Below are 12,801 nucleotides of genomic sequence, written 5' to 3' on the forward strand. Positions count from 1 at the left end.
GATATACGTATGCATATAGCTGATTCACTTTGTTATACAGCAGAAACTAACACAACATTGTAAAGCAATTATACTCCAATAAAGATGTTTAAAAAAAATCACTTTCATCTTTTAGATAAAAGAGCAGGGACCAAAAGGTTTAAAAAAAAAACCAAAATGATGCTAGAATTCCTTAGGCGTTTTCCTCATCTCTCCTTCTTACTTTCTGGAAGTCTCATAGATCAGTTGCTGACCGAGTGGGCCTCACATAGGACAGTCTCCTTCTCAGGGTCAAGAACTTCCTATGTCCCCAGCTGCCGGCCCTGAACGGGAGTCGTGCTCACCTCTGCAGCTCTTGCCATCCTCCTGCAGGGTCCCCGTCACGCAGCTGCACAGAGGCCCGTCCACGCGGCTCGTGCAGATCTGCTCACACCCTCCGTTGTCCTCACACCAGTCCAGCCCTGAAAAAGAGCCGCTGGACAAGTTACCTGCAGACAGTCCAGCTCTTCAACTCGTATCTAAGGGCAAGGCCTTCAAGAGAGGGGTGGAAGGAAAAAATCCCGATACTGTCATGAGTTTTTAATAGTCCGTGAAAAGATTTCATTATGGAAGCGGGCAGGCTTCTCAAACTGGGGTCCCCAAACTGGCGTCCTCAAGCTCCTTGTTCACCAGATTCACCTCGTAGGCAAAACACACCCCAGACTTAGCCCGAGCCTTCAAATCCCACTGTTCGAATCATTTATAGTGTGTTTTAGGGAACATACATACTTTTTCTCCTAATAGGTCCCACTGAAATGATCTGTTCTTTAGGTTCCTTGGCGTAATCTGTGGCAATCCTGGAATTTTGAGGGCAATTCTGAAAGACAGAACACCGGAGGGAAAATTTCACACAGTTAAGCTGATAACTTATTCTTCACCACGTTTCCACCTCCAAAAGAGGCAGTGGCTCAGCCTGGAGCAGGACTGCAGCTCAGATTAATTAGAATCAATCCATTCTTGATCATTGAGCCCACTGGGACTCGGGGCTTTATGTTGAACAGAATTAAATCTATTCTCCACACTAGAATTAGATTCAAAGAGGCTCCCTTCCCAGGGAGGAGGATCCTGTATCAGATCAGAGAACAGTGTTTGCAGCAGCGTCTGTAAGTAGCTCTGACCATAATTCACATCTCGATTCGGCCAACATGGGGCGAGCATAAAGCTGCAATGCTAAAGGTTAGGGACCAGGTACTAGTGCAATAAAGTCTTAGGGACATAGCCGTACGTGGTGGGGATGGAAGCCTGGCATGGACCAGATGATTGGTTTGTCACCTCATCCCGCCAGCCCCTCCACAGCCTCAGGCCTGGATGTGGATTTGGATATCTGTGGGATAATCCCTGTCTAAAGGACACCTGGATAAAGTGCGTCCTGAGCCCGGGAGTTTGCTTCTGTGGTGGAGGGGAGCTTGGCCCCATCGCTCACCTCAGATGCAGGGGGCCTGGCTCCTTGAGACTCTGGCATATTGGTTCTCAAACAGGGCTAATTTTGCCCCCCAAGGGACACTGGGCAAAGTCAGGACGCATTTTGGGTGTTGCAAGTGGGGAGGAGGTGATACTGGGGTCTAGTGGCTAGAGGCCACGGATACTGCTAAACAGCCTACAGAGCACAGGGCAGCCCTACAACAAAGAATCATGTGGTCCAAAATGTCTGTAGTGCTGAGGTTTGAGAAACCCTGGTCTAGTGTTATGCCAACAACAGACTGACATTTCTAAGTCAGATAAAAGGAGTAAATGGTCATCATTCTACCCTGCTTATTGTTCCAGCTCAGACGACTGCCACTCCTAGGCCTCTGAAGGTGGTTCCAATTCAGCCACTGCCAGGTGCAGTGAGTCCTAAAGAACGCTAAAGAGCCACTGACGTTGGGATTCGTGACTCCCCACATGGGGAAAACTGGAACTGAGAGAAATAAAGCTAAGCACTGAATTTTCATGCTCTCACTTACTATTTTACAGGAGTACTTTTCTGAATCACAGAGGGACACTGCGCAGTGCAGATGGACTTCATCGTAATCCCCAATGAACTTAAAGACGGTGACGTGGAAGCGACAGGTGAGGGAGACACCGTTTTCCTCGATGCCAATGGTGTTGTCTTTAATGTTCTGACACCTATTCGGAAAAAAGGGACTCTCTGCTTCACACTTTCACGTTTCATACAAAAACCATCATGAACGGTAAAAATGCCTTTGCGTTTGAAGGTGACCTCTGGAGTGTGTGGGTCTGTCATTTATTACGACTCCCTTATAGTTTCAGTTTGTTGGAAAAGCATCAAATAGCACCTCAAATTAGGATCTTAACTGCAACTAAAAACAAAATGACCACAGGGCCTGCACTCAATTTCCCTACCCGCCAGTTTCTCATTCCTCCCCCTCACAATGCTGTGTTTTACTGATATCAGTTTAATAAACACAAGATGAGTCCTTACATCTTCTGTACTTTCTTCAGTTAATTATCAATTTTGGCAGGGGCCCCTTTTTCAAGCTCTATCGGGAAATCTTCCCACAAGTGAAAACAGGTGGGAGCTGGAGAAGACGGACCAGCAGTCAAAGATGAGCTGAACGATTGTTTGGATGTAGGGATCACTCCCTTCCCCTCTCCTTGTGGTACTGAGCCAACAGGCAGGGACACAGGTATCTCGCCTCCACCTGTTAGAGTTTCTTAAATGGACCACAGCCTCTTATGCCCCAGGGTCTTTTCACGTACTGTTTCCCCCACCTGGAAGCCTCTCTGCACTTCTTCCCCTGCTAACTAACCCTGCTCTTTCTCCAATGCCCGTCTATGGCTCCCCCTCCTATATAAACATGCCCTGACCAGGCAGGAACAGGTGGCTTTGCCTGGATTTGCCAACAACACCCTGCTGAGCCCCTGGGGTGCAGGAACCAAGGTGTAGTCCTCACTGTGTCTCCAACACACTGGAGGGCATGCAGTAAGTATTTAAAAAGATGTGGTACATATATACGATGGAATATTACTCAGCCATTAAAAAGAACGAAATAATGCCACTTGCAGCAACATGGATGGGCCTGGAGATTATCATACTAAGTGAAGTAAGTCAGACAGAGAAAGGTAAATATCATATGATATTCTGCTTATATGCGGAATCTAAAAAAAATGATACAAATGAACTTATTTATAAAACAGAAATCGACTCACAGACTTAGAGAAAGAACTTATGGTTACCCGGGGCGGAAGGCTGGGGGCGAGGGAGAGATTGGGAGTTTGGGGTTGACATGTACACACTGCTATATTTAAAATAGATAACCAACAAGGATGTACTGTAAAATAATAAATAAAAAATGAAAAATAAATTTAAAAGAATACTTAGATGCTCTTTAGTCAAACTCACACAAATATTTGCCTGAGAAGCAATAAAAGCTATGACCCGTCTTTCAGCTCTGAGAGAACGTGTATGTGTATATATAAAGCTGTATTTTTACTTTTGAAATATTATGTACAGTATTAACTCTCAGAACTGTTTTGTTTGAAATATGGTATTAAAATTATACTTAATTTTTAGGCCAAAAAAAAAAATCTTTTTTTTTAGACTGGATGAATTAGTGAGTAAATGAATGAATTGTGCTTCCATGGCCAAGGTTGGCCCACTGTGGCCAAGAAACTCTTTAAAACGATCTTATCAAGATAAAGAGGGTGACTCTTTTTCTTATGTTTCCTTCCCCTGGCCCCCAGGATTCAATAGCTTCATGATAAGGAAAATTAAAAATTGAAGTTATCCTTCAGCATTCCCACACCTATTCAGTTTGGTAATTAGTCCATAAGGCAAAAGTTTCCTAAATGCTTTGAAACAAAAACTTACTTGCCATACTTTTCCTTGTCACTGTGACTCATTTGAATAATCTAAATTGGTTCAAGGATTCTACAATGTTCTCAGCCCTCCAGTCTTCACGCAGACCTTCTGTCTTAACTAGACCCCCAACTCCCAGAGAGATGATTCGAGGTTTAAGAGTCAGAAAAACAGGAAGCAGAAGGAAGGGGCCTCGGGAAGCAGGCACAGACTGTCTGGATGCCGCCTTCGGGGGACAAAAAAACCGAGCACTAGAATCCTTTGTCCACTATCAGAGGAACAAGTGTCCTTTCCTCTGTCTGGGTACATGAAGAGAACAGAGAACTGACCTTCGTGTGCCCAGACCTTGGCATCACTGGTAGATGGCGGTGGCGTCTCTGCCCTCAACTTAGCTGGAGAGGAGCGGCTGACCTCTCCCCCCAAATTCTGATGCGGACCCATTCTGCTGCTCAGTCATTCAGCACTGAGCAGCAGTTTTCCCATAAGCTCACTGGAAAAAACCAATAACCACATCCCTCCAAGAAAGGTCAAGAGGACGCATGAATTAAATTCTCTCACAGGATGAAATTACTTCACACCCAACAACAGTTTAATTTGAAGACCTTCATCCAGACCCTGGGGGGAGCTGAGATTTACGAACCCGCTCACTTACTCTCCCTCTCTGGGTCAACTCTATTAAATACTATTTTAAAAATGCTAAATGCCACAGTGTCCTTCAAAGGCGGCCCAAGCCTGCCCACCCGGGTTTGCATTTGTACAGCGGCTCAGATCGTAGCTCTTTTACTTTGGGAAAGGACCATGGCTGGGGCGAGGGGAGGGGGAGGAAGGGAACAGATGAAGAAACGGAGACCTGTGATGTTAGCCGGAGCATCTGGGCCTGTTGAGACACCACATAGTCACCAAGTCCTTCCCTCTGCCTCTAGGGAGGCTAAACATCAACTCAAAAAGATAGTGCCTTCAGGAGGCCTTTGCTGAAAATCCCACTCTATGCCTCAGCAACGCAGGCCACAAGCCACACCCGGCCAGGTAGGGAGTTGATGCGTCTTGGTGCTTGAAAGATTTCCTCCTCTGCCCCTTGCTGGTTGGGTGTCCGTGGGTGAGCTGCGTACAGGCTCTGAGCCTGTTCATGTGCAAAATAGTGGTTATTTATTGTTTGTCCGCCTAGAACCGTACTCTTCTTCTTTGGGGGGACCATTCCTTCCTTCCCCAACTTTAAGGCTAATCACAGTATCCATAGCACTCCCTGACCACTCCAGGGAGGCATGCTGACTCAGGCCTGGGATAGGGTTCAAGAAACACTACCCCCAAACCTGGCACCTTGAATATTTTAAGCTGAAGGAGTTTGAGAAAATGGCAGAACCCGGAAGGTCACTCTTCTCACCTGAAACAGGTCATAAAGCCCTTATGTGAGAGGTGCCCTCCCTATACCAGAAGGAAAGGAGCATCCTTATTTCTGAAGACAAAGGGACATTGAGAAGAATCTGAACAGTCTGGCTAAGATTCCCCGCAGTTTACTACAATTCCCACATACTCTTGACCTTCTCCACGACTGTCCACTCTTCATCAAACCGGGCATAACAATACTCAGCTTGAACTGTTTCTTCGAGTCTTTGTTTCCTTGTGAAGACTCCCATGTCACGTAAAACTTACATTAGATAAATGTTATGCTTTTTTCCTGTTAATCTGTCTTTGTCCATTTAATGTTCAGACCCAGCCAGGAACCCTAAGAGGGTCAAGAAAAACTTTGCCCTCCCCAACACCAGGCAATTTAATGTTGCATCTCCTCCAAACAAGGCAGAGGAAATCCATCCAAGAAAGGCTAATCATACTCCTTCTCAAGGATTCCCTGAATTGGGGTTAGAAGGAATGCTCACTCCTGGGGGTTACAATGCAGAAAAAAATGCCAGTGTCTAACGAGGTCAATGAGAGAGACAGAGACAGAGAGAGACAGAGACAGAGACAGAGAAACAGAGAGCAACGGATAGAGGGAGGGAGGGAGTCTTGACAGCATCTGGCTTCCTGGACCCAATCATCCCCGAAGCTGCATCTACTTAATGTGATTTGGTTTTGTAACCATTAAGTGCCTTGCTTTTGCATAAACTAGTTTGAAATGGTCTCTACCACTTATAAGAGAAAGAATTTTGATTAACATAGTCAACTGCTTTTAAGAATTATGGTACTGGGATGATGGAAATGTTCCAAAATTAGATTATGGTGATGGTTGCACTTCTCTGTACATTTACTAAAAATCATTGAATTTTACACTTAGGGCAAGTACATTATATTGTATATAAATTATGTATGCAATAAACCTGTTAAAAAAGTATTGTTGCTTGACAAAACCAGTAAGTGTTTTTATAAAATAAAGATAATTATCATGGTTGTTGTTTGGTCCACAGTCTTTTCTTCTTTTTCATTCACCCATTCATTTATTCATTAATTCAATAATTTTGTTGCATAACCACTCTGTTTCAGGAAATAGGCTAGGTGCTGGGCATATACTGGTGAGTAAAAAAAAAAAAAAAAGTTTATAAGCTATTATTCTAATCCCTTTTTAATTTTCATAGATGTCCTATTCACCAACCTTTAGTTATTCTCCTTACATCCTTTCGTTTGCAGATAATCCACATTCAACTCAGATTGAAATTCAAAGTAGGCAGGACAGAATGCCCTCTTGGGTCACATTGAGAGTAAAGCATTTTGTAGTTAATGCCACATGGAACTGGTGATCTACCACTAAATTGCTGTGTGATTTTAAGCACTGCTTGATTCACTAAGCCTCAGCCTTCTCATCTGTAAAATGGGGCTTATAATATCTACCTCATACGTTGTCATCAGGATTAGATAGTTCTTGGGTGCAAAATGCTCGCCCTGTAGGTCGTCAACAAATGTTAGTTCCCATTCTCTTCCCTAAAAAACAATGTAGACAAATCTGATACTAAAGGCTCTGAGACTGTCCTCCAAGAAGAAGCTACCCACCCTTCTTCAATGATGAAGTATCGGAGCTTGTCATTGCTGTCGCGGGAGGGGGTGGCGTAGCATTTGTTCAGCGTCAGAATCAGATGCGTGGAATCGGCTCCAACCACAAAGACCCCTACATACAGCACATCTCGAGTCGTCAGCACCACTTCGCCCTGGCGGTATGGATGTTTGTAGGAGGCATTTTTGTAGAGCGCCATCTTGGTGGTGAAGCTGCCTTCTTGGGTTGGAACTGTCAGGTTAATGACGCTACAAGGGAAACAGTCGTAAGTCGGGGAACCCCAAGCAACATTATCTGTTCAATTACTTACCGTTTTCCAAGCTGAAAATGCAGAGGGAAGGCCAAGCAGAGAGTAGTAAAGTCTAATAATTAAATTTAAATAATTAAATCTAATTTTAATTAAAATTAAAAATTCAATTCCTCAGCACCTCTCTCCCCCTGGCACATTTCAAGTGCTCAATGGCCGCATACAGCTACTGTATTGGACAGTACTGATATAGGACATTCCCATCACTGTAGAAAGTTCTATCGAACAATGCTGGTCTAAGGCATCTAGGTTCAGAAGATACGAATTATTCTCTCCCTAGTGCTTCAAAGACAGATGCTAGCAGTTTTGATTGTGCTAACCTTAACTGTCAAGGAAAAGACAGAGCAACGTGCACAGCCCACAAGATTCTCTACCTTAGCATAGGCTTCACGACAGAGTCCAAGGAGATCTTGATATCCAGCTCATAAGCACATGAAAATTCCACACTGATCGTCCTGTCCCTGGTGATGATGTTGCCAGTATTGTTGGCACTTTCTATCCAAATGGTGTTTTTATACATGATATGAGTGGCATTGGACTGCAAAGCAAAGGGAGGTCAGAAATCATTAAATCTGGGCGTGAGTATGTGGCTTGCATTTCAAATCCACCGGCCGGAAAGTGGAAAAATGGCTTCATTTCATATATAACCCAGAGGCCAATATAAATCAGGATGGAGCTAGTCTCAGCACTTACTGGAAAAAAAAAGTATTACAATAGATGTCAACAGCACCCTTCAGTCTGATAACCTTGAATGCCCACGGAGGGCGATGTCATGTACCACTGAATTCTAAGTACAACCGGTCCCCAGTTCTCTGTGGGAACCCAAGCTGGGGACAGCATGAAGTATTGCCATCCTGAGGTAATATGTATCTTCTCTTTCAAGTCTTAATTCAAAATCCAGCCTCCGCCAAGTCTTGTACCAGACATGCCCACAAGTACCAAGATGAACACACGCATGTTTCACCGTCTTGCACCTTTCACTCCCTGATAAAAAGTGTTAATGAACACAGTTATCAAAAAAAGACAGTAGGAAGGCACAGGAGGAAGAGAAGTGAGATGCTTTGCTAACCTATGAATTGGATAACCCGACGCAAAATGTTGTGACCTTGCTGTATTTCTGCAGCCAACTGTTAAGTGATGTCTGGGACACCCTTACACCCTGCAATAGCTGAACCCAGCTGTCTTTACCTGGAAGAACAACAGAAGCATGAGAGAGGTAAAAACGTGTGTCAGCATGCAGGGCAAAGGATGACAGCAGACAGCGCAAACCAGGGAAGGAAGCATGTCACTCATCTTGCTTTCAGTTCAACCACTTAGCACCCAATGATGATTTTCCCACTGTCCTTCATTTCGCGCATGCCTTTTGCTGTTTTCCAAGGAGCATGTTTCTAAGTCGAACCGCTGAAGTTGGCTTAAGGACAATCAATGTGCCAACACCTGGAGCTGCCACCACCTCAGCCAGGTGCTCTTCCCTGCCCTCGTTCCTCACCTGCACAATGTTTCCACAGTTCCCTTTGGTGTTGTTGATCTGAAAGGAGATAAAGTCCTCTCCCTCGATGCCGGTGCACTGCCTGTCATTGATCCGCACACCCTCCCTCTCGAAGCCGAGCTGGAAGAGTTTGCACTTAGATATGGACACTTCCATCTGGGCAGCCTTGCAGGTCACCTCTGCGTCAATGATGTCGTGGGAGTCTGTGGGAAAACAGTCATTATGAAAGGCACGTCAGTGGGAGTTGGTCTTGCTGTGTGGGTGGGCGAGGCGCCCCATTCTCTTTAGAAGAGGCTGATGGTCTTCACACAGAGGCTGCAGCATTTCTAATGAAGCTCTGATCGAACTAAATGAGTATATGAACTCATTCAAAGCAATAACTTGGGCAATGCTAGGGCCTTTTTTTTTTTTTTGGCCATGCCGTGCGGCATGTGGGATCTTAGTTCCCCGACCAGGGATCGAACCCACACCCCCTGCACTGGAAGCGAGGAGTCTTAACCACTGGACCACCAGGGAAGTCCCCAGAGAGCCTTTTTTTAAAGATGAAAATGCTATACAAAGTGTCTTTGATCTTTTCTTCCTAAACCCAGTATTTCCACCCCACTTTGGTGGTAGCTACTGTCTGTAAGCTCCATACCGCATCTGGCTCACTGTGGCCTGGCTAAAGAACATGCCCCAAGTGAGGGCAGCCCTGGTCAGGCCACTCCACAGCCCAGCTGGTACCCAGGCCAGCACTAGGAGCTCTTGTTTTTTGAAATGGAATGCACCAATGGACATTTTCTGTGAGTACACAAACACAGGCTAATAAGCTCTAAAGAAACAGAGAGAAACGTTTTTATCTGCTTAGGTGAAGCCTTTGAACAACACATGTGGTCCCCTTCTGTGGAGCCTTCTGGTCAACCAGGCTTTCATTCTCTGATGATGCTAAACGTGGCATGTGCCTTCTGAGTTCCTCGGTTCAGCCAAGGACACGGAGCTGGGAAGCAAAGCAGGTCCCCCACAAGCCGACAAAACGAGTGCGCTCTTGGCCAGGGGACAAGGCCATTCCTACCTTAAGGGGACTCCTACCTGGAGTCCTAGTTGTTTGCCGTTTGCTTCAACATTTCTGTTTTCTTCAGGACCCACCGAAAAGCTTCGGGCCAGATAAAGCTGGCTTTAAACATGTCTTACAGCACCTGGCACTCTCGTCCTGATTCTTTCATGTTTTCGTCAAACCACCTTATCTCCCTGTGAGTCTAAAAGATCAATTTGGATCTCTCTGATGTTGAACATGGCCTCAGATGGAGCTGGCTGATTCTATGCATGTCCAAATTTGCGTGTTATCATTTATTGAAGAAAAGGATGTAGCTACAAGGAAACGAACATTAGCCTGCTTTGAAGAGGTCGGGTTCCTTCCTTGTTCTGCTTAAATGCTCAGGAAAGCTTCGTTACTTGGGTTTCTAACCCACAGTGTGGGACGTGCGGGCTCCCACCCGAAAGCCTTCCTACATGGCTGCCGGGCGTCTCCCGCGGGGCCTGTCTGGCTGGGGGTGGGGGGGCGGCAGGTGTCACTCACTGTTTCCGTAGGGAGGGGGCTCCATGCAGCCACACAGCTCCCCTCCGTTTTCCAGCTCACAGGTTCGATTGGGACAGTCCGCCCCCAGACAGGGATCTTCAACCACTCCTGCTAAAAAGGAAAACAAACAGAAACACAACTTGATTTTCACACCAGTGCACGGCAGCATGTGGTCACACTCTGGACTCGCCACTTCAGTGGACCTGGTGTGGTCAGATGGCAGACGCAAATTAACAGACAGGGCAGCCTTCTGGGAAATAATGACGATAGCTAGTAATTAGGTTCTTGCTATGTGCTTCATGCTTTGGCGGCATTACCTCTTCCAACGCTTACAAACTCTGCCAGCTAAGTGTCGTAACTTGGCATCACAGCTGAAGTGCACCCAAGGTCACACACAGGTGAAGGTAAGTGGGGAAGATGGAATACACAGACAGCTTAACTGCCAGGACATCCCGAGATTACTGCACTTCCTGCTCTGTACCACAATCATACGCATTGGTATCGTTATATTTATATAAAGAGTAGGGTCCAAGCCATTTACCTCTAGATTCCAAGCACCCAGCCACCTCATAGTAGATGCTCAAAAAATACTTGTCAACAATGAAGATTTTATGGCCAGTAAGGTCCCAGAGAGGTCCCTCAAACCAGGACTTCTTAGTCTTTTTTTGATTCATGGTCCAGCTACCCCACAAACTTCTACTTAATTTTATGAAAATAGACAAACTATCTACACACAACTCACCAGCATTGACTTAGATTAATGGTACTGTTTTACCAAAAAGGGGAAAACTCTAAGTAAAATACAAATGTATGTGAAGTGTCATCACCAACAGATTATAAATATTTCTGTAGCAGATGAGCCCATAGGCCACCTGTGAGCTCGTCAACATCTCAGTTTGAGAACTACTAATTGAGAGCATTTCTTTTAGACACTCACTTTTTTTTTTTTTGAGTTCTTTATTTTATTCTTGATATGAGTTTGTTTTCTGATGATTTGACTCAATATAACAAAAGCAAATTTCACTTACATATTTCAGTTGTTATTTCTAATTGTTTTCCCTTGGAAAATTTTAATTTTTAAAGTTTTGTCAAATTGCCATGCCAAAAAAAAAAAAAAAATCAAGTAGTACTGAGAAGCTTAAAGTGAAAAATAGCAGTCCCTTGCCTAGCCCCTCTCCACTTCCCAATTATTTTTCTTAGTCATTTTAAAAGTCTTTTGGTGGTTTCTTTGGATATTTAACTCTATGTTTGTAAATGGTAAGAGAAAACTGTTTTCATTTAATTTTTACTTTTATCAAAATAATACTGGTAAAAAGTCAAATAATGCTGTATTGAAGAATGGCAACCCCATGTCCCAATCTTCTTATCTTCCAGTTCTAATGCTTCTGAGACAACTATTTTAAATCTTTTAATTCTTCTAGTTTTTACGTCCATATTTCGAAATATCACAGTGTACTATTTTTCTTGATTTTTCAGTATTAGATCTCTATCGACTTCCTTTTAGAGAAGATTAGGATTTAGTAGACACTCACTTCTTTATTTAAAGACTGTCTCCCTATCCAGGTGTAATAATCCTCCTCGTCGTCATGGCATAGGATGGTGAGTGTTGAAGAAACAGCAATGATTCAATCCCAGCATGAGCCAAGTTCTCTTCAAGAGTTCAAAAACAAAACAAAACCCCTGAGCTATCCCATAGCCGCAGGTGCTTCTCCCGACCCTCTGCTAAGTAACTATTGTAATAGGTGGGAGGACAGGTATGGCGTAGCATTAGGCTGTCTTAATTCCTAGAAAGAAGACTGAAGGAAAACCATCAGCATCAGTTAAATACACTTACTCTTTAAAGGCTTCCTTTTGTAAAGACCCTTTTACTTGCCCAGTGGGTTCAGCACCTAACACAGTGCTAAGCACACAACAGCCACTCCATGAATGTGCTGGCTGATTAACACAATATGAAAACCACCCAAGAGAATAAGGGAAAGAAAGCGTGGAGGTTACAGTTTCCAGGAAGGAAAGAACCTCACTTACAAACATGGTGGTCCACCTACCACTTGGCAAATACAACACGCCCAATTCAGAGGGAAGTTTTAAGGTTAAAAGCAAAAATTCATACTTAAAAAAAAAAAAATCCAGACAATTTTTAAAGTTCAAAACAGTTAAGGTTTTTTAAAGTATTGTTTATTAACAGAACAGGGTAAAATATTAAAGTTATCAAACAAACTATTTCTGTTGCTTGCTAAGAGTCCTATCATTTGCTTGTTAAGAGTTTCTGAAATCACTGAATGCATATTTTAATGAACCACATCGCTTTCAGGTTCTGAAGTAAGTGCATCCCTACTCTTGCTCAGGTTTGGTCTGCAAATGTACTGATGTGCACGCTCAGCCTTGGAATGAACAGGGCCAGTTTTCATGGCGGTACCTGTATGCACATCGGGTTGGTGGCGCGTGTCGAGGGACAGGCACACATCCTGTCGGCCGCAATGTCATGCTGCATTCATGGGACAGATTGATCGTTATGTATATGCACACACATAACGGATATGACAAATTTATGTGTGATTATGTACATATTTATTTGCTCCATGTATTTGATTAACATGGCAAGAAGATGAACAAAGAGAATAATGGATAATTGAGATCAAAATAGTTTTCTTAC

At 44.1% G+C, this 12,801-nt stretch overlaps 1 protein-coding gene and 1 long non-coding RNA gene across 6 annotated transcripts in view; one reads left to right on the top strand and one right to left on the bottom strand.

Moving 5' to 3' along the window:
* Positions 1-2,439, top strand: part of LOC309637022 — a 98,336-nt gene extending 95,897 nt beyond the window's left edge. For 3 of the 5 annotated variants that reach the window (XR_014250371.1, XR_014250372.1, XR_014250373.1), the window contains exon 4: positions 1,972-2,439. This is a non-coding gene — a long non-coding RNA (uncharacterized lncRNA). Of the gene's footprint in view, positions 1-1,782; positions 1,840-1,971 lie in introns of all 5 variants that reach the window. The other 2 variants (XR_014250369.1, XR_014250370.1) reach the window with 1 other exon arrangement.
* LOC309637014 (alpha-tectorin) overlaps positions 1-12,801 on the bottom strand; it is a 74,485-nt gene that overhangs the window by 2,136 nt on the left and 59,548 nt on the right. The window contains exons 16-22 of the mRNA XM_082410944.1: positions 10,149-10,259; positions 8,594-8,796; positions 7,479-7,642; positions 6,797-7,045; positions 1,962-2,124; positions 748-835; positions 324-440 (exon numbers count right to left, since the gene is read on the bottom strand). Of these exons, the coding sequence (XP_082267070.1) occupies positions 324-440; positions 748-835; positions 1,962-2,124; positions 6,797-7,045; positions 7,479-7,642; positions 8,594-8,796; positions 10,149-10,259 (1,095 nt within the window). The remainder of the gene's footprint in view (positions 1-323; positions 441-747; positions 836-1,961; positions 2,125-6,796; positions 7,046-7,478; positions 7,643-8,593; positions 8,797-10,148; positions 10,260-12,801) is intronic.

Source organism: Balaenoptera physalus, assembly GCF_965194825.1.
Source record: "Balaenoptera physalus genome assembly, chromosome: 10".
In the NCBI taxonomy this organism is placed as follows: domain Eukaryota; kingdom Metazoa; phylum Chordata; class Mammalia; order Artiodactyla; family Balaenopteridae; genus Balaenoptera; species Balaenoptera physalus.